Genomic DNA, 18,035 nt, shown 5'->3' with positions numbered 1-18,035 from the left:
TTACTAACCCCGCAGCACTGCAGGAACTGCTGCAAGAGGGGCGCCTACTCTCTAAGGCCGAATTCACACAAGATCAGATTTTTTTTTTTTGCACACTTGTTCATTCCTCTTTCCCGAGGATGGAGAGAACGGACGCCCAGACGGGATCACAAAACCACATTTATATACTCTGAAGGTGGACGTTTTCCCGTACAGTGGCCTGGGATTGGGCTGTACATGTACTATCCCATACATGTCCCCTGGAGGGTCCGGGGCCCCCAATGCCGGCTGTCGCTCCTGGAGACCCTCCGTGTGTTACAGACACGCAGCCATGTGACCCTCCATTTTCTGCATGTCTCTTCTAGGTGGTCTGGGGGGGTCGCCCCACTAATACAACTGGAACAATTTGGGGCGGAGGGGGACGAGGACCCTCGCTGGTGGCAGAATAAGCTCAGAGTCATTACAGGAGTGACCGTCTTCTATGGATGACACGGAAATAACGCGTGCGCCGGGCTGAGAGCCGGAATTATTCCTCTCCTCGACGGCATTTCACTAGGGCAGCAGTTTGTCCTCCACAGCTGCTCTTCATACTTTGATTTGGACAATCACTACTTGTTAGAAGGGTCCTTTGATAATAAAAGACCCCCCACAGAGTTCAGCACTAATCTGTGTGGTAATGCCCTCCACATCGGACTAGTGTCGGCCGTACCTGTCGATATTGATCGTTTTCCCAGAGACAGGCCGCCGGTCAACATGTCAGCCGGAGACCTTCTCATAGAGAACACAGGAGCGCCCTCTCGGCCGACAGCCATCCAACATGTGCGGAGACCTGAAGGCTGGATTCACACGGAACGGCAGTGAGGGTCCTGCCCCGAACTCAGCACCCTCAAGGATTGTATGAAAATGGGGTTCCCGATTCTGACGACCTCCTTATTATGGCGCCATACTATGGCACAAGGCGTGCCCGCTGCTCGGCATGTCTGATCTTCCCCGGCCTGGCCATGTCGATGGGGTCTTACCCGCAGGAGGTGGTCCCTGACGCTACGATCGCTCCACATGCCAGATCAGCCATGATGGAGTTATCCGCCGAGTCTATTCACACTACAAGATTTTCCTGATGACTTTCACACATCGGATAGAAAACCTATAATAGAACAAAAATAACATAACGCCGTGAACATCGCTCAACGGAGAATGGAAACAGCTGTCGCCACATTGCGGAGGTGCGGAGCGGCGCTTTCTTCCGGTTCTGTAACTCTTTCCTGCCCGTGAAGATTTTAGCGCTGTGCGGTTACGGGTTTTATGAACACAGGGGGTTGGCTTTGGGGTTTTTGGTTGTGTCCCCATCGCCACACACTGCGTCAGTCCGGATATAACCCTGGAAGGAAGAACTGGACAGAAGCGGAGACAAGTCTGCACGGGGGCTGAATACATTAGATGGTTCGGACATTGACGATCCTCCCCTGAAAGCGGATTCTAGGGGACAAAAAAAAAAAATAGGGATTTCAACATGAACAATCCTTTGTCCTCAGGAGGTAAGAAGTGACCCGATGCGTCTGGCAGCGGCTTGTTACCCACGGGAGCACGAAGAGTCGAGCCAAACGTCATCCGTAGGTGTAAGGCCGCCGACCAAAGCCATCCATCACCTGACCACGGGATTCATGACTGGCAGGGCAGCGGGGTCTGACCAGAGGGACGTGTAGGACCACCGCTGCATCCGCTGTCTACGGAAGCGAGCCTGCGCACTGCCAAGGTGTATTGTGAGGTTCTGCAGCAGCTGAGGTGTATTATGGGGTTCTGCAGCAGCTGAGGTGTATTATGGGGTTCTGCAGCAGCTGAGGTGTATTATGGGGTTCTGCAGCAGCTGAGGTGTATTATGGGGTTCTGCAGCAGCTGAGGTGTATTATGGGGTTCTGCAGCAGCTGAGGTGTATTATGGGGTTCTGCAGCAGCTGAGGTGTATTCTGAGGTTCTGCAGCTGCTGACGTATATAGTATGAGGTGGGGGGCACTTTGTGATCAGCTTAGGTCAGCCTCCTAACATGTAGGGGTTGTCCATCGTGGAGACCCCCATTAAGCAGCGCTAAACACAATGAACCCAGTTTTGTTTTTTCTCTTCACACAGGAACAAGATGGCGACGCGGCAGATCCTCCGGTGGATAACAGCACAAGAGAAGTGAGGAGGAGGATTGACGTCCCGGATTACAGCAAATGGCGACAAAAAGCACAAAACATTTCACTGATGGAGGCCGATGTCCGCGCCGAATCACAGCGGGACCTGGAGGCACAGAAAAACAAGGCAGCAGCCGGGAGCCCGAGCATCAGTAACCGCCTGTGATAATCTCCATGTGACGCCTCCCAAGGCTTCCCCTGAGGCTGAGCGTCCTCGTGTCCGATGCACCGAGCTGCCCGAACTCGCCGAGGGAGCACCGAGCGCCTGTGCTTGGTGAGATCAGACATTGTGTGCTTTCCTTTCAAGTCCCAGAAAAATGGAACAGTTCAGGGAAGAGTCTGTGTGCCGAAAAGTCTCATCTCCACGGATAAAAGATGGCCGCCTTGGGTTCACACAAACTGCTGCTCGGCCATGTGAAGTAGTGAGATAGTGAGGAGCGCTCACGTCTTCTCAGGCGCAGGATACGCACTTTAAGATTTTTGTTTTTTAGGAAGCGAATAATCATGGATTGTGTTTCACAACAAGAAGTGACGCTCGGTGCGGATACAGGAGATTTACTAATATAACAAAGGACATCCATTATTAATCGGCCAGAACGGCAGCGAAGTAATAATAATAATAATAATAATTTTTATTTATATAGCGCCAACATATTCCGCAGCGCTTTACAAATTATAGAGGGGACTTGTACATACAATAGACATTACAGCATAACAGAAATACAGTTCAAAACAGATACCAAGAGGAGTGAGGGCCCTGCTCGTAAGCTTACAAACTATGAGGAAAAGGGGAGACACGAGAGGTGGATGGTAACAATTGCTATAGTTATTCGGACCAGCCATAGTGTAAGGCTTGGGTGTTCATGTAAAGCTGCATGAACCAGTTAATTAATTTTTTTTTTTTTTTTTAATATAGGCCACACAGGGATCGTTAGGTTAATGCATTGAGGCGGTAGGCCAGTCTGAACAAATGAGTTTTTAGGGCACGCTTAAAACTGTGGGGATTGGGGATTAATCGTATTATCCTAGGTAGTGCATTCCAAAGAATCGGCGCAGCACGTGTAAAGTCTTGGAGACGGGAGTGGGAGGTTCTGATTATTGAGGATGCTAACCTGAGGTCATCAGCGGAGCGGAGGGCACGGGTAGGGTGGTAGACTGAGACCAGAGAGGAGATGTAGGGTGGTGCTGAGCCATGGAGTGCTTTGTGGATGAGGGTAGTAGTTTTGTACTGGATTCTTGAGTGGATGGGTAACCAGTGTAATGACTGGCACAAGGTAGAGGCATCGGTGTAACGGTTGGTGAGGAATATGATCCTGGCAGCAGCATTCAGGACAGATTGGAGCGGGGAGAGTTTGGTAAGAGGGAGGCCGATTAGTAGAGAGTTACAATAGTCCAGACGAGAATGAATAAGTGAAACAGTAAGAGTTTTTGCAGAGTCGAAAGTAAGAAAAGGGCGAATTCTAGAAATGTTTTTGAGATGCAGGTAAGAAGAGCGAGCCAGTGATCGGATGTGGGGGGTGAATGAAAGGTCAGAATCAAGGATGACCCCAAGGCAGCGGGCATGTTGCTTTGGAGTAATGGTGGAACCGCAAACGGAGATGGCAATGTCAGGCAAAGGTAGGTTAGTAGAGGGAGAAAACACGAGGAGTTCAGTTTTTGACAGGTTTAGTTTCAGATAGAGGGAGGACATGATGCTAGAGACAGCGGTAAGACAATCACTGGTGTTTTCTAATAAGGCAGGCGTGAGATCAGGAGAAGAAGTGTATAGTTGGGTGTCGTCAGCATAGAGATGGTACTGGAAGCCAAATCTACTGATTGTTTGTCCAATAGGGGCAGTATACATAGAGAAGAGGAGGGGGCCTAGGACTGATCCTTGAGGAACCCCAACAGTAAGGGGAAGGTGAGAGGAGGAGGAACCAGCGAAACATACAGTGAAGGATCGGTCAGAGAGATAGGAGGAGAACCAGGAGAGAACGGTGTCCTTGAGGCCGATGGAGCGGAGCATAGTGAGGAGGAGCTGATGATCCACAGTATCAAATGCTGCAGAGAGATCCAAGAGGATTAGCATGGAGTAGTGACCATTAGATTTAGCTGTTAGTAGGTCATTAGAGACTTTAGTGAGGGCAGTTTCAGTAGAGTGTAAAGAGCGGAAACCAGATTGAAGAGGGTCGAGAAGAGAGTTATCTGAGAGATAGCGGGTAAGACGGGAGTGGACCAGGCGTTCGAGGAGTTTAGAGATGAAGGGAAGATTAGAGACAGGTCTATAATTAGCGGCACAGTTTTGGTCGAGGGATGGTTTTTTAAGTAATGGATGTATGATGGCATGCTTAAATGAGGAGGGAAAAATACCGGAAGTGAGGGAAAGGTTGAATATTTTAGTTAGGTGAGAGGTGACAGCCGGGGAAAGGGACTGGAGGAAATGTGACGGAATGGGGTCACTGGTGCAAGTGGTCGGGCGAGAAGATGCAAGGAGCCTGCTTACTTCTTCTTCTGTAACTGGTTCAAAGTCAGAGAGTGAACTAGATGCAGTGGGGGAGGGAGGACAGTGCATGGTATGAAGAGATTGGGAGATGATTTCCTGTCGAATATGGTCAATTTTTTCTTTGAAGTAATTGGCCAGATTGTCAGCACGGAGATCCGTGGTTGGGGCCTGCGCTCTTGGGTTGAGTAGGGACTGGAACGTGTCAAAGAGACGTTTAGGGTTATTGGACAGGGAGGTGATGAGGGTGTTGAAGTAGGTTTGTTTGGAGAGGTGAAGGGCAGAATTGTATGTCTTTAGCATGAACTTATAATGGATGAAATCTTCGGGTAGATTAGATTTTCTCCACAGACGTTCTGCGCACCTGGAGCACCGCTGCAGGAAACGTGTTTGCAGCGTGTGCCACGGTTGTTGCCGTCTGTGCCGAGTTGTTTTATGTATAGGAGGAGCAGCTTCATCCAGGGCACTTTGCAGGGTTTCATTGTAATGCTTCAGAGCAGAATCAGGACATGAGATGGAGGAGATTGGGGCCAATGAGGACTGCAAGTTCTTCATAAGTTCCTGGGTGTTAATGGCCTGTATGTTTCTATAAGTGTGGAAAGTGGGGGTGACCTGAGCGGGATGGCAGTTCTTGATAGAGAATGAAAGAAGGTGGTGGTCAGAGAGTGGGAGAGGGGAGTTTGTGAAATCATCCACTGAGCAAAGCCGGGAGAAGACCAAGTCAAGGGAGTTTCCATCTTCATGTGTTGGCGAGTTAGTATGCTGCGAGAGGCCGAAAGAGGAGGTTAGAGCCAAAAGGTGAGAAGCAGATGGGGAGAGGGGAGAGGCAATAGGGATGTTGAAATCACCCATGATAAGGGTGGGGGTGTCACAGGAAAGAAAGTGTGGAAGCCAGGTGGCAAAATGATCCAGGAACTGATGAGAGGGGCCGGGAGGACGATACACCACCACCACTCGCATGGAGAAGGGGACGTAGAGTCTGACCACATGGACCTCAAAGGAAGGGAAGACAAGTGAGGGTACTTGGGGGATAACTTGGAAAGTACATTTTGGTGAAAGGAGCAGACCAACGCCTCCACCTGCTCTGTTGTCCGATCTTGGGGTATGAGAAAAGTGTAGTGCACCATATGAAAGAGCAGCAGCAGCGGTGGTGTCTGACTGCTGGATCCAGGTTTCAGTAAGAGCCAGGAGGTTAAGAGAATTAGAAAGGAAGAAGTCATGGATGAAGGAGAGTTTATTACACACAGAGCGAGAATTCCAAAGGGCACAATTCAAAGAGACAGAAGGCATGCAGGGAATATTAATAAGGTTAGAGGGGTTTCTGGGTGTAGAAATTGGGAGGTTTGACTGGCTATAACATGGGGGGCCGGGGTTTGGAGAGATGTCTCCAGCAACTAGGAGGAGGAGGATCGAAAGAGTGAGCAGATGGTTAAGTGATTTGTGAGAGCGTCTCTTGTGTTGGATGGTGGGACTGAATGGATCTGCGCTGCTAAGCAATGTGAACAGAGCATGAGTGCTATACATAGGAGAGGCAAGGACAGAGGGGCCGATATGGATGGAGTGTAGAGAGTTAATGCAAGGGCGGTGAATGTGAGTGAATGCAGCAGCCAGGATATAGAATATGCAAATAAATATGGTGAGTATTTGTGTTGTTTCAAGTGAATAGGGAATAGATTTAGTTTTTCTTACCTGTCTCCTGCCCTGTCTAACTGCCATGTTATAACTGCCGAGTACTTAGAAAAAAAAGTACTTTGAATAAAAATACACGAATACAAGTGCACGAATGCACCCCTGCATGAATGCTTCCCCAAGCTAAGTCTACATTTATAGAAGGCTAGCCCTTAGATCTTCCTTTTTTTTTTTTTTTTTTTGTGTTAAAGCTCGTTAGCAATCAATCAAACTCAGTTGAGACAACAGGACACAATAAATGTAGTGATCAGATAAACAAATGTCCAGGTCTACATGGATCATAGACCACTTTGAAACAGTTATGTGATCTCGCTGAGTAAGGACATGCAAAGTCAGATTAAATATCTATAAACACAAAAAATGCATAATAGGATGACTAACATATATAGATATATGCAGGATTCAATGCCGAAGATGGAATGACTCAGATACCATTCAAGCTGCTTGCTGTCAGGGACTGGAGCAATAGACATGCAGGATATTTCAGCTCAGAGAATGAATGATCTGTTTACATATATAGATATATGCAGGATTCAATGCCGAAGATGGAATGACTCAGATACCATTCAAGCTGCTTGCTGTCAGGGACTGGAGCAATAGACATGCAGGATATTTCAGCTCAGAGAATGAATGATCTGTTTACCATTCAAGCTGCTTGCTGTCAGGGACTGGAGCAATAGACATGCAGGATATTTCAGCTCAGAGAATGAATGATCTGTTTACCATTCAAGCTGCTTGCTGTCAGGGACTGGAGCAATAGACATGCAGGATATTTCAGCTCAGAGAATGAATGATCTGTTTACCATTCAAGTATGAATGATGAGAGTATTCAAGTATGAGAAATGTCACCGTGGAGGCGCCGCAGACCGAGTAATGTCACCGTGGAGGCACCGCAGACCGAGTAATGTCACCGTGGAGGCGCCGCAGACCGAGAAATGTCACCGTGGAGGCGCCGCAGACCGAGAAATGTCACCGTGGAGGCGCCACAGACCGAGTAATGTCACCGTGGAGGCGCCGCAGACCGAGTAATGTCACCGTGAAGGCACCGCGGACCGAGTAATGTCACCGTGGAGGCGCCGCAGACCGAGTAATGTCACCGTGGAGGCACCGCGGACCGAGTAATGTCACCGTGGAGGCACCGCGGACCGAGTAATGTCACCGTGGAGGCACCGCGGACCGAGTAATGTCACCGTGGAGGCGCCGCAGACCGAGTAATGTCACCGTGGAGGCACCGCGGACCGAGTAATGTCACCGTGGAGGCACCGCGGACCGAGTAATGTCACTGTGGAGGCGCTGCAGATCGAGTAATGTCACCGTGGAGGCGCCGCAGATCGAGTAATGTCACCGTGGAGGCACCGCGGACCGAGTAATGTCACCGTGGAGGCACCGCGGACCGAGTAATGTCACCGTGGAGGCGCTGCGGACCGAGTAATGTCACCGTGGAGGCGCCGTAGACCGAGAAATGTCACCGTGGAGGCGCCGCAGACCGAGTAATCTGTGGCTGTCATTACAGGGACATGAATTATAGAAACATGAGGAGCTCGCTGCAAAGCCAGGTGTGAATGAGGCCCATAACCATACGGATTAGCATCCTACCCGACTCCGAGCGCCCACCCAACCGCAAGCGCTCACCCAACCCAGAAAGCCCACCCAACCCAACGAAGATGCAGCAGAGATGACGCGGAGATGCAGCAGGGGTGACGCGGAGATGCAGCAGGGGTGACGCGGAGATGCAGCAGGGGTGACGCGGAGATGCAGCAGGGGTGACGCGGAGATGCAGCAGGGGTGACGCGGAGATGCAGCAGGGGTGACGCGGAGATGCAGCAGGGGTGACGCGGAGATGCAGCAGGGGTGACGCGGAGATGCAGCAGGGGTGACGCGGAGATGCAGCAGGGGTGACGCGGAGATGCAGCAGGGGTGACGCGGAGATGCAGCAGGGGTGACGCGGAGATGCAGCAGGGGTGACGCGGAGATGCAGCAGGGGTGACGCGGAGATGCAGCAGGGGTGACGCGGAGATGCAGCAGGGGTGACGCGGAGATGCAGCAGGGGTGACGCGGAGATGCAGCAGGGGTGACGCGGAGATGCAGCAGGGGTGACGCGGAGATGCAGCAGGGGTGACGCGGAGATGCAGCAGGGGTGACGCGGAGATGCAGCAGGGGTGACGCGGAGATGCAGCAGGGGTGACGCGGAGATGCAGCAGAGGTGACCCGGAGATGCAGCAGGGGTGACGCGGAGATGCAACAGGGGTGACGCTGCAGTGCACTATTTCCGACAGTTTCGCAGACAATGAATGGCGTGAAGGTGAAGCGTGCACACCTCCGCTCCTTCAGGATGGGGCTGCAGATCCCAGGATTTAACACCATCACCATTTCAATGGACAGGGGGTAAATTTAAACTCTGGGAAACACCCCTTTAAAATGAATGGACCCTTACCATAATTTTGGCTAGAATTCCCTCATCACTGGACTCCATAGTGACCACGGCCTTATCGGTCTCGATTTCGCACAGGGCGTCTCCTGCGTTTACCGTCTCACCTACCGGAGAGTGAAAAAACAAAGTTAAAAAAAAAAAAAAAAAAAAAAAAAAGGTTTTCTCGACAGAGGAGAGTTGCAGAATACCGCATCTGCAGCGATCAGCTGAGGATTGGTCATCGGTATCGGATCGCTGGGGGTCTGATATCCGGCTCTCCCCATCAATGAGATATTTGCTGAATGTACACAGTGGATAGTGCCGTACACGTGCAGTGGCCATTCCTGGTACTGCAGCTCAGCTCCATTCACTGCTATAGGAGACGCACTGTAGTACCTGAGAATGGCCACTATAGGTGTATGGAGCTGTGCTGCTCCGTACAAGCTGGGGCTCATAACAGCTGATTGTGGGGCGCTGGGTGCCAGGTGCCGATCTGGACAACCCCTTTAAGTGAAGTCCTATGCTATCACAGTCTACAGGGGATCAGATCCCTCTATCTGTACAATCACTTGTTTTTTACAGCCCTGTTCACATTTGTGTCGAAGACTCCAGATTCCGTCATTTTTCGGTAAAATTATGGAAAATGTTATTCCTGCCGCAGATCTGAACACAAACTAACCACCCCCAATAACCCCCCGATAATCTCCTCTGTGACGCCTTCGTCTAAAGGAAAAACTTGAGTGTAATGGGTTAAAAATACAAATAGAAAACAAACCAGGGCGACCAAAGAATCCCGATCACTTTATGTTAGAGCGCCCCCTGCTGGCTGGCCACAGATCCTTCCATAGTATGAGTAGATTTACATAGGGCTACGGAGATTTTACATAGGTCTGTGTGTAAGGCTACGGGGTCGAGGCTGTAGAGAGATGAAAAATTAGGGGGAAAAGTCCTATTTCTAGTAAATAAGGTCCAAACCCCCAAATTCCTTTTTTCCCTATATTTGCACTTGATTGACAGTCGCCAAGTTGCAGCCGACTCCAATGGCAGGAAAAAGTTTCCAGCAACTTTGTAATTGATCTTGTGCTTCATTCCTCTCCGTCCTCCACCTCTGCTTGCTGCCAATGAATGTGAGCGATTACCTAATGGCAATGATCTGCACAAAAAGATTTGTAGGACTCTGGCGTGGCGGACAGGTTGGTAATCCATGGCCGTCAGCCCAGAGCTCTATGAACCTCCTCTGTCCTGTCGGCGCCACCGCCGGCTCTTCTGGTGCCACGTAGTCATTGCAGTGCCGGCCCAACCAGTCAAAAGAGGCGCCAGAGATGCTGGCAGGTAGGAGGAGGCTTGCCGGCCTCTGATTAACCCGCTGGGTCACCCACCTCTGGTTCGCCCAACAGACCGCCTCTGGTTCACCCACCCACCTGACTCTGGACCACCCGCCTCTGGTTCGCCCACTTCCCCAACTCTGGACATCCTGACTTTTGTTCGCCTGTCTGACAGCTATTGGCTTGCCCACAAGCCCGCCTCTGGTCCGTCTGCCCGCTTCTGGTCAGCCCATTGCCTGCCGGAGCCTGGTCCGCCCCTTGCCCGTCGGACCCTGGTCCGCCCCTTGCCGCCAAACCCTGGTCAGCCCTTTGCCCGCCAGACCCTGGTCCGCCCCTTGCCCACCAGACCCTGGTCCACCCCTTGCCCACCAGACCCTGGTCCGCCCCTTGCCCACCACACCCTGGTCCGCCCCTTGCCCACCACACCCTGGTCCACCCCTTGCCCACCAGACCCTGGTCCGCCCCTTGCCGCCAAACCCTGATCAGCCCTTTGCCCGCCAGACCCAGGTCCGCCCCTTGCCGCCAGACCCTGGTCCGCCTCTTGCCCACCAAACCATGGTCCGCTCCTTGCCGCCAGACCATGATCCGCCCCTTGCCCGCCAGACCCTGGTCCGCCCCATGCCCGCCAGACCCTGGTCCGCCCCTTGCCCGCCAGACCCCGGTCTGCCCCATGCCCGCCAGACCCTGGTCCGCCCCTTGCCCGCCAGACCCTGGTACACCCCTTACCCGCCAGACCCTGGTCCGCCTCTTGCCCACCAAACCATGGTCCGCTCCTTGCCGCCAGACCCTGGTCCGCCCCATGCCCGCCAGACCCTGGTCCGCCCCTTGCCCGCCAGACCCCGGTCTGCCCCATGCCCGCCAGACCCTGGTCCGCCCCTTGCCCGCCAGACCCCGGTCTGCCCCTTGCCCGCCAGACCCTGGTCCACCCCTTACCCGCCAGACCCTGGTACACCCCTTACCCGCCAGACCATGGTCCGCCCCTTGACCGTGGAAACCAAAATGGCAACTGCATTGCAGTCCTGCAAATATTTTTGTTCAATCATCAGTGAGCTATTACCTAATACTTGTCACAGCTGAGGGTTTGCTACAGTTGTATGCATTGTACCTGCAGGGACACAGGAGACTGGAGGATGTGAGCAGAGACCTGGAGGGACAGAAGCAGCGAACAGATGGAAGGTCCACAACTTATCAAGTCAAAGAGACGGTGAAGCTTCCAGAGTGTCCGGCCTTGTGGTACACGGGTTATACCCACATAAGGGGGTCCGTACTTATGGTAGAAGGGTTATATCCACATAAGGGGGTCCGGCCCTTTAAAAATTGGCGACAACATGGAACATATTTTTTCTAGGGGTCATCCCAGAAGCGGCTCCAGAGATCCGACTCTTCTCACCTTCCTTCTTCAGCCATTTCACAATGTTCCCTTCCTCCATGGTGGGTGACAGCGCTGGCATAAGGACCTGGACAGACGGTGCCCCTGTAAGACATACAGGCATCATCAGCAACAGCAATGCCCCCCAAAACGAGGAGGGAGAAGTAAAATATACTCATATATAGGGACACGCGGAGCGTCACTGCTATAATACAAAGGAATGAGGACACGCAGAGCATCGCAGCTATGATAGCAAGGGGTCCGAATATGCAGAGCATCACAGCTATGATAGCAAGGGGTCCGAATATGCAGAGCATCACAGCTATGATAGAAAGGGGTCCGAATATGCAGAGCATCGCAGCTATGATAGAAAGGGATGAGGACATGCAGAGCATCGCAGCTATGATAGAAAGGGATGAGGACATGCAGAGCATAGCAGCTATGATAGCAAGGGGTCCAAATACGCAGAGCATCGCAGCTATGATAGAAAGGGATGAGGACACGCAGAGCATCACAGCTATAATAGAAAGGGATGAGGACACGCAGAGCATTGCAGCTATGATAGCAAGGGGTCAGGACACACAGAACATCGCAGCTATGATAGCAAGGGGTCAGGACACAGAGCATTGCAGCTATGATAGAAAGGAGTCAGGACACGCAGAGCATCGCAGCTATGATAGAAAGGAGTCAGGACACGCAGAGCATCGCACCTATCATAGAAAGGGGTCAGGACACGCAGAGTATCACAGCTATTATAGAAAGGGGTCAGGACACAGATCATCGCAGCTGTGATAGAAAGGGGTCAGGACACGCAGAGCATCACAGCTATTATAGAAAGGGGTCAGGACACGCAGAGCATCACAGCTATAATAGAAAGGGGTCAGGACACGCAGAGCATTGCAGCTGTGATACAGAGGGGTCACACACACAGAGCATCACAGCTGTGATACAAAAAGGTCACATGCAGAGCATCGCAGCGGTGATACAGAGGGGTCACACACGCAGAGCATCGCAGCGGTGATACAGAGGGGTCACACACGCAGAGCATCGCAGCGGTGATACAGAGGGGTCACACACGCAGAGCATCGCAGCGGTGATACAGAGGGGTCACACACGCAGAGCATCACAGCGGTGATACAGAGGGGTTACACACGCAGAGCATCTCAGCAACAACAATAAAACTAAGCTGCTGATAACTTTTCTATGCACAGAATATCGGAGTGATGACAGAGGGGCTTTTACACTCAGGGAACGACAGACTTATCCGTGGGGAGAATGTAAATCCCCCTGGACACCAGGGCATTTCTGAGGCTGCTGCGGATCTGACGGACCCAGATAACGGGATTGTTTCTGTGCAGGACGCAGCCTTTAATTGGCGCACGATCCCCCGCAGGGCCGACCCCTGTGGTCAAGGAGCCATGTGCCCCTCCGGCCGCTGAGAAGTGTGCCAAGTGTTATACCGAGAAAGACAACGATGGAATTGGATTACGGGGATTAGATGTAACCAGTCTTAGCAGGTCAAAAGCACAGGATCTGCGGGGATCGGCACATGCCGTGTAAGGAGAGCGTGCGGCCGACTTCTCCCATGGTGTCACCTCACGGATGTCCCCTCCTAATTGTACCGGACACGTGTCCGCCATGACTTTGACCTCTGAGGATTACAACACCCCCCTGACCTGGAAATCACAGGTGGGCGACCTCCGCTGGAGACGTTCCCACACCGGTCACAATATTACATCCACTGGTTCAGCTGCAGCCGCACATTGGAGGGGTCTGCAGGCCGGGGGGACGGGTCACCAGCACATCAACTGGGGTTTACATCAGGTCTTTGTTTTTTTATTTTGTTATTTTCAGCGAAGATTGCAAAGCAGCATTAGTCATCGTGCAATACTATTACTGACCACTGGTTTATAAGAGATCCCGACCCTTCAAGAAGTTCTCAGCAGTTTCTTTATCATCATTACAATACTGATAACAATTACTTAACTTAACATGGACAAAACAGAATTCATCATCTTTCCCCCATCTCACGCGACCCCCCCAATGAACCTATCCATTACAGTAAATGGCTGCCCACTCTCCCCAGTCCCACAAGCTCGCTGCCTCGGGGTAATCCTTGACACTGATCTCTCCTTTAAACCACATATCCAAGCCCTTTCCACTTCCTGCCGACTTCAACTCAAAAATATTTCACAAATCCGTTCATTCCTCAACCAAGAATCTGCTAAAACCCTAGTCCATGCCCTTATCATCTCCCGCCTTGACTACTGCAACCTCCTGCTCTGTGGCCTCCCCTCTAACACTCTCGCACCCCTCCAATCTATTCTAAACTCTGCTGCCCGACTAATCCACCTGCCCCCCGCTATTCCCTGGCCTCTCCCCTCTGTCAATCCCTTCATTGGCTCCCCAATACCCAGAGACTCCAGTACAAAACCCTAACCATGACGTACAAAGCCATCCACAACCTGTCTCCTCCATACATCTGTGACCTCGTCTCCCGGTACTTACCTACACGCATCCTCCGATCCTCACAAGATCTCCTTCTCTACTCCCCTCTTATCTCCTCTTCCCACAATCACATACAAGATTTCTCTCGCGTATCACCCCTACTCTGGAACCCTCTACCCCAACACATCAGACTCTCGCCTACCATCGAAACCTTCAAAAAGAACCTGAAGACCCACCTCTTCCGACAAGCCTACAACCTGCAGTAACCACCGATCGACCAAACCGCTGCATGACCAGCTCTACCCTCACCTACTGTATCCTCACCCATCCCTTGTAGATTGTGAGCCCTCGCGGGCAGGGTCCTCTCTCCTCCTGTATCCTCACCCATCCCTTGTAGAGTGTGAGCCCTCGCGGGCAGGGTCCTCTCTCCTCCTGTATCCTCACCCATCCCTTGTAGATTGTGAGCCTTCACGGGCAGGGTCCTCTCTCCTCCTGTATCCTCACCCATCCCTTGTAGATTGTGAGCCCTCGCGGGCAGGGTCCTCTCTCCTCCTGTATCCTCACCCATCCCTTGTAGATTGTGAGCCCTCGCGGGCAGGGTCCTCTCTCCTCCTGTATCCTCACCCATCCCTTGTAGATTGTGAGCCCTCGCAGGCAGGGTCCTCTCTCCTACTGTATCCTCACCCATCCCTTGTAGATTGTGAGCCCTCGCGGGCAGGGTCCTCTCTCCTCCTGTATCCTCACCCATCCCTTGTAGATTGTGAGCCCTCGCAGGCAGGGTCCTCTCTCCTACTGTATCCTCACCCATCCCTTGTAGATTGTGAGCCCTCGCGGGCAGGGTCCTCTCTCCTCCTGTACCAGTTATGACTTGTATTGTTTAAGATTATTGTACTTGTTTTTATTATGTATACCCCTCCGCACATGTAAAGCGCCATGGAATAAATGGCGCTATAACAATAAATAATAATAATAATGACACGCAGATCTACCTATCTGTACCTGACATCACCTCCTCCTGACCAAAATCACACATCTTCCCGCTATTTCATCCTTCTGTTTTGCTTACTTTCACAAAGTGGACATGGACAAAATGGAATACATCATCTTTCAACCATCTCACGCTGAGTAGACATGAGAGCTGTGTATGCATCATTCGGTACCACTTTAGTGAGAGGGAAAGTTTTCCCAAGAGAAAATTAATTTCCAGACATTCACGGCCTTTTTTGAACATTGTTTGCAGCTGCGATCTTCATCTTCTTGGTGGGAATGTGGCAAAGTTAAAAATCGTGATCAATTCCATCATCGTCCGTATCTTGTAAAAAGGAAATCTGGTGTTTCCCACGAACCGACAAGTGACGATCACAAAACGGCGAAAGACAAAAGGGTACACAGGGGACACTTTTAACAATGGTGGTCCCTGACAATAGGGAAAGGGGAAATGGACACCTCCTGCACTCACCCGAGCCTGTACCCTAATCTCCCTGACGTCCCTATATTGGTTCTTTCACCCCGTCGCCAAGCAGGACACCTAAACCCTCACTTGCCCTGCTCCTATCCCTATGTAGGGAATTGCCAAGTGAAGACCCTGGAACTGCATTAACCCCCCGATGACCTGAAAGGAAAAAAGTTTTAATCTGAGAGGCCAGATCTGCCACAGGTCCAAACATGGATCGTGACACAGTGTTCGTTACACTGGAACAAATAATTTTCGGCTGTGACATTTGGATATTACTGGTAATATGTATGGGTGAAGATGAAGAACCTTGTGCCACCGGTGTGATGATAATTATGGACGGTGCACTCCTCTTTAAACTTAGTTTTTCACGAGTATCCATCACTTTGTTTGGTTTTCCTCCAACACTGATCTGCTTTTTCTAATTCAGCATCTCACGAATATGTTGCTCTTTGCCCTTTATACGGACACGTGCGTCTTTGCCAACTTTTTTTACGGGCATTTTTTATGCCGAGCTTCACACGCGCATCTGTTACACCGATCTTCTGACGGACATGAAACTCATTCTGGTAATTGGTGGCTAAACGACTAATCATTGTAGGCTGTATCCTGGATCTCATACCTCCCATAGCCACCGATGTTATTAACCCCTTACCGGCATCAGACGTACTATACCGTCCGATGCCGGCTCCCCTGCTTTGATGCAGGGCTCCGCGGTGAGCCCGCACCAAAGCCGGGACATGTCAGCTGTTTTGAACAGCTGACATGTGCCCGTAACAGGCGCGGGCAGAATCGCGATCTGCCCGCACCTATTAACTAGTTAAATGCCGCTGTCAAACGCAGACAGCGGCATTTAACTACTGCTTCCGGCCGGGCGGCCGGAAATGACGTCATCGCCGACCCCCGTCACATGATCGGGGGTCGGCGATGCTTGTATATTGTAACCATAGAGGTCCTTGAGACCTCTATGGTTACTGATTGCCCGTCGCTGTGAGCGCCACCCTGTGGTCGGCGCTCACAGCACACGTGCAATTCTGCTACATAGCAGCGATCAGCAGATCGCTGCTACGTAGCAGAGCCGATCGTGCTATGCCTGCTTCTAGCCTCTCATGGAGGCTATTGAAGCATGGCAAAAGTTAAAAAAAAAAGTTTAAAAAAATGTGAAAAAAATAAGAAAAACATAAAAGTTTAAATCACCCCCCTTTCGCCCCAATCAAAATAAATCAATAAAAAAAAATCAAATCTACGCATATTTGGTATCGCCGCTCTCAGAATCGCCCGATCTATCAAATAAAAAAAAGTATTAACCTGATCGCTAAACAGCGTAGCGGGAAAAAAACTCGAAACGCCAGAATTAAGTTTTTTTGGTCGCCGCGACATTGCATTAAAATGCAATAACGGGCGATCAAAAGAACGTATCTGCACCGAAATGCTATCATTAAAAACGTCATCTCGGCACGCAAAAAATAAGCCCTCAACCGACCCCAGATGATGAAAAATGGAGACGCTACGAGTATCGGAAAATGGCGCAATTTTTTTTTTTTTTTTTTTTTTTTAGCAAAGTTTGGAATTTTATTTCACCACTTAGATAAAAAATAACCTAGTCATGTTTGGTGTCTATGAACTCGTAATGACCTGGAGAATCATAATGGCAGGTCAGTTTTAGCATTTAGTGAACCTAGCAAAAAAGCCAAACAAAAAACCAATGTGGGATTGCACTTTTTTTGCAATTTCACCGCACTTGGAATTTTTTTCCCGTTTTCTAGTACACGACATGCTAAAACCAATGATGTCGTTCAAAAGTACAACTCGTCCCGCAAAAAATAAGCCCTCACATGGCCAAATTGACGGAAAAATAAAAAAGTTATGGCTCTGGGAAGGAGGGGAGCGAAAAACGAACACGGAAAAACGAAAAATCCCCCGGTCATGAAGGGGTTAATCTTGTACGTTACCATTCCTGCCGTCACATGCCCCTTTTCTTGATCACTTCATCCAACGATTTGTCCGCCATATTTTTACGAAAAACCTGCACCTTCCCAGCAGCAAGTGTGTAGGAATCCGCATTACTGCTTTCCAAGGTGTTTATGATGCCCCTAAAAAAAATAAAAATGAAAAAATGCACACACTATGTTGATATGTACCCCCAGGGGGAAATGTTTGTCAGCCCGGGCATTCCAAGTATAGGTGAACCGCTCATTTGTAATGTGAACATTTTTTTACGAAACGCTCCTCGTTTCTTCTAAGGGGGGGTTGTGCTGCGTACAAATTAGGGACAGGCCTTACATTCACTTCATGGACAAACTGGTAATAAAAAAAAAAGAATGATGAAAACCTTTGTTTCATGTGGCCATCCAGTACGTGGTCTCAAAGGGTTATTGGGGCGCATGTATCTTTGGGGCAGTCCAGGCCTCGCATTCAGTGCTAAGCAAACAGTATGGGAGACACTTTTTTCTAATGGGAACAATTTTGACATGAGGCCCTCAGGTAAGTCTGCAGAAACGGTTATTGGGGTGCATGTAACTTTGGGCCAGTCCCGGCCTTGCATTCAAAGCAACATTTTTTCAGGAGGCCCTCCTGTGCGTCTCATGAAAGGGGTGTTGGGGTGCATCCTAATTTATGGCAGCCCAGCTACTCACTGCATAGGCAATAACAGTATAGGAGACCCCGCCTGATGCCCCTCTAAAAATAGGCTCTGTGACTTTAAGGCTATGTG

At 50.6% G+C, this 18,035-nt stretch overlaps 1 protein-coding gene across 1 annotated transcript in view; it reads right to left on the bottom strand.

Annotated features, from left to right (window-relative positions):
* PDHX (pyruvate dehydrogenase complex component X) overlaps window positions 1-18,035 on the bottom strand; it is an 87,456-nt gene that overhangs the window by 44,917 nt on the left and 24,504 nt on the right. The window contains exons 2-3 of the mRNA XM_069739307.1: window positions 11,443-11,526; window positions 8,752-8,852 (exon numbers count right to left, since the gene is read on the bottom strand). Of these exons, the coding sequence (XP_069595408.1) occupies window positions 8,752-8,852; window positions 11,443-11,526 (185 nt within the window). The remainder of the gene's footprint in view (window positions 1-8,751; window positions 8,853-11,442; window positions 11,527-18,035) is intronic.

The sequence above is a fragment of the Ranitomeya imitator genome, chromosome 9, assembly GCF_032444005.1.
Source record: "Ranitomeya imitator isolate aRanImi1 chromosome 9, aRanImi1.pri, whole genome shotgun sequence".
Lineage (NCBI taxonomy): Eukaryota > Metazoa > Chordata > Amphibia > Anura > Dendrobatidae > Ranitomeya > Ranitomeya imitator.
The sequence above is the reverse complement of the archived record's forward strand: the minus strand, read 5'-3'. Positions and strand labels throughout refer to the sequence as shown.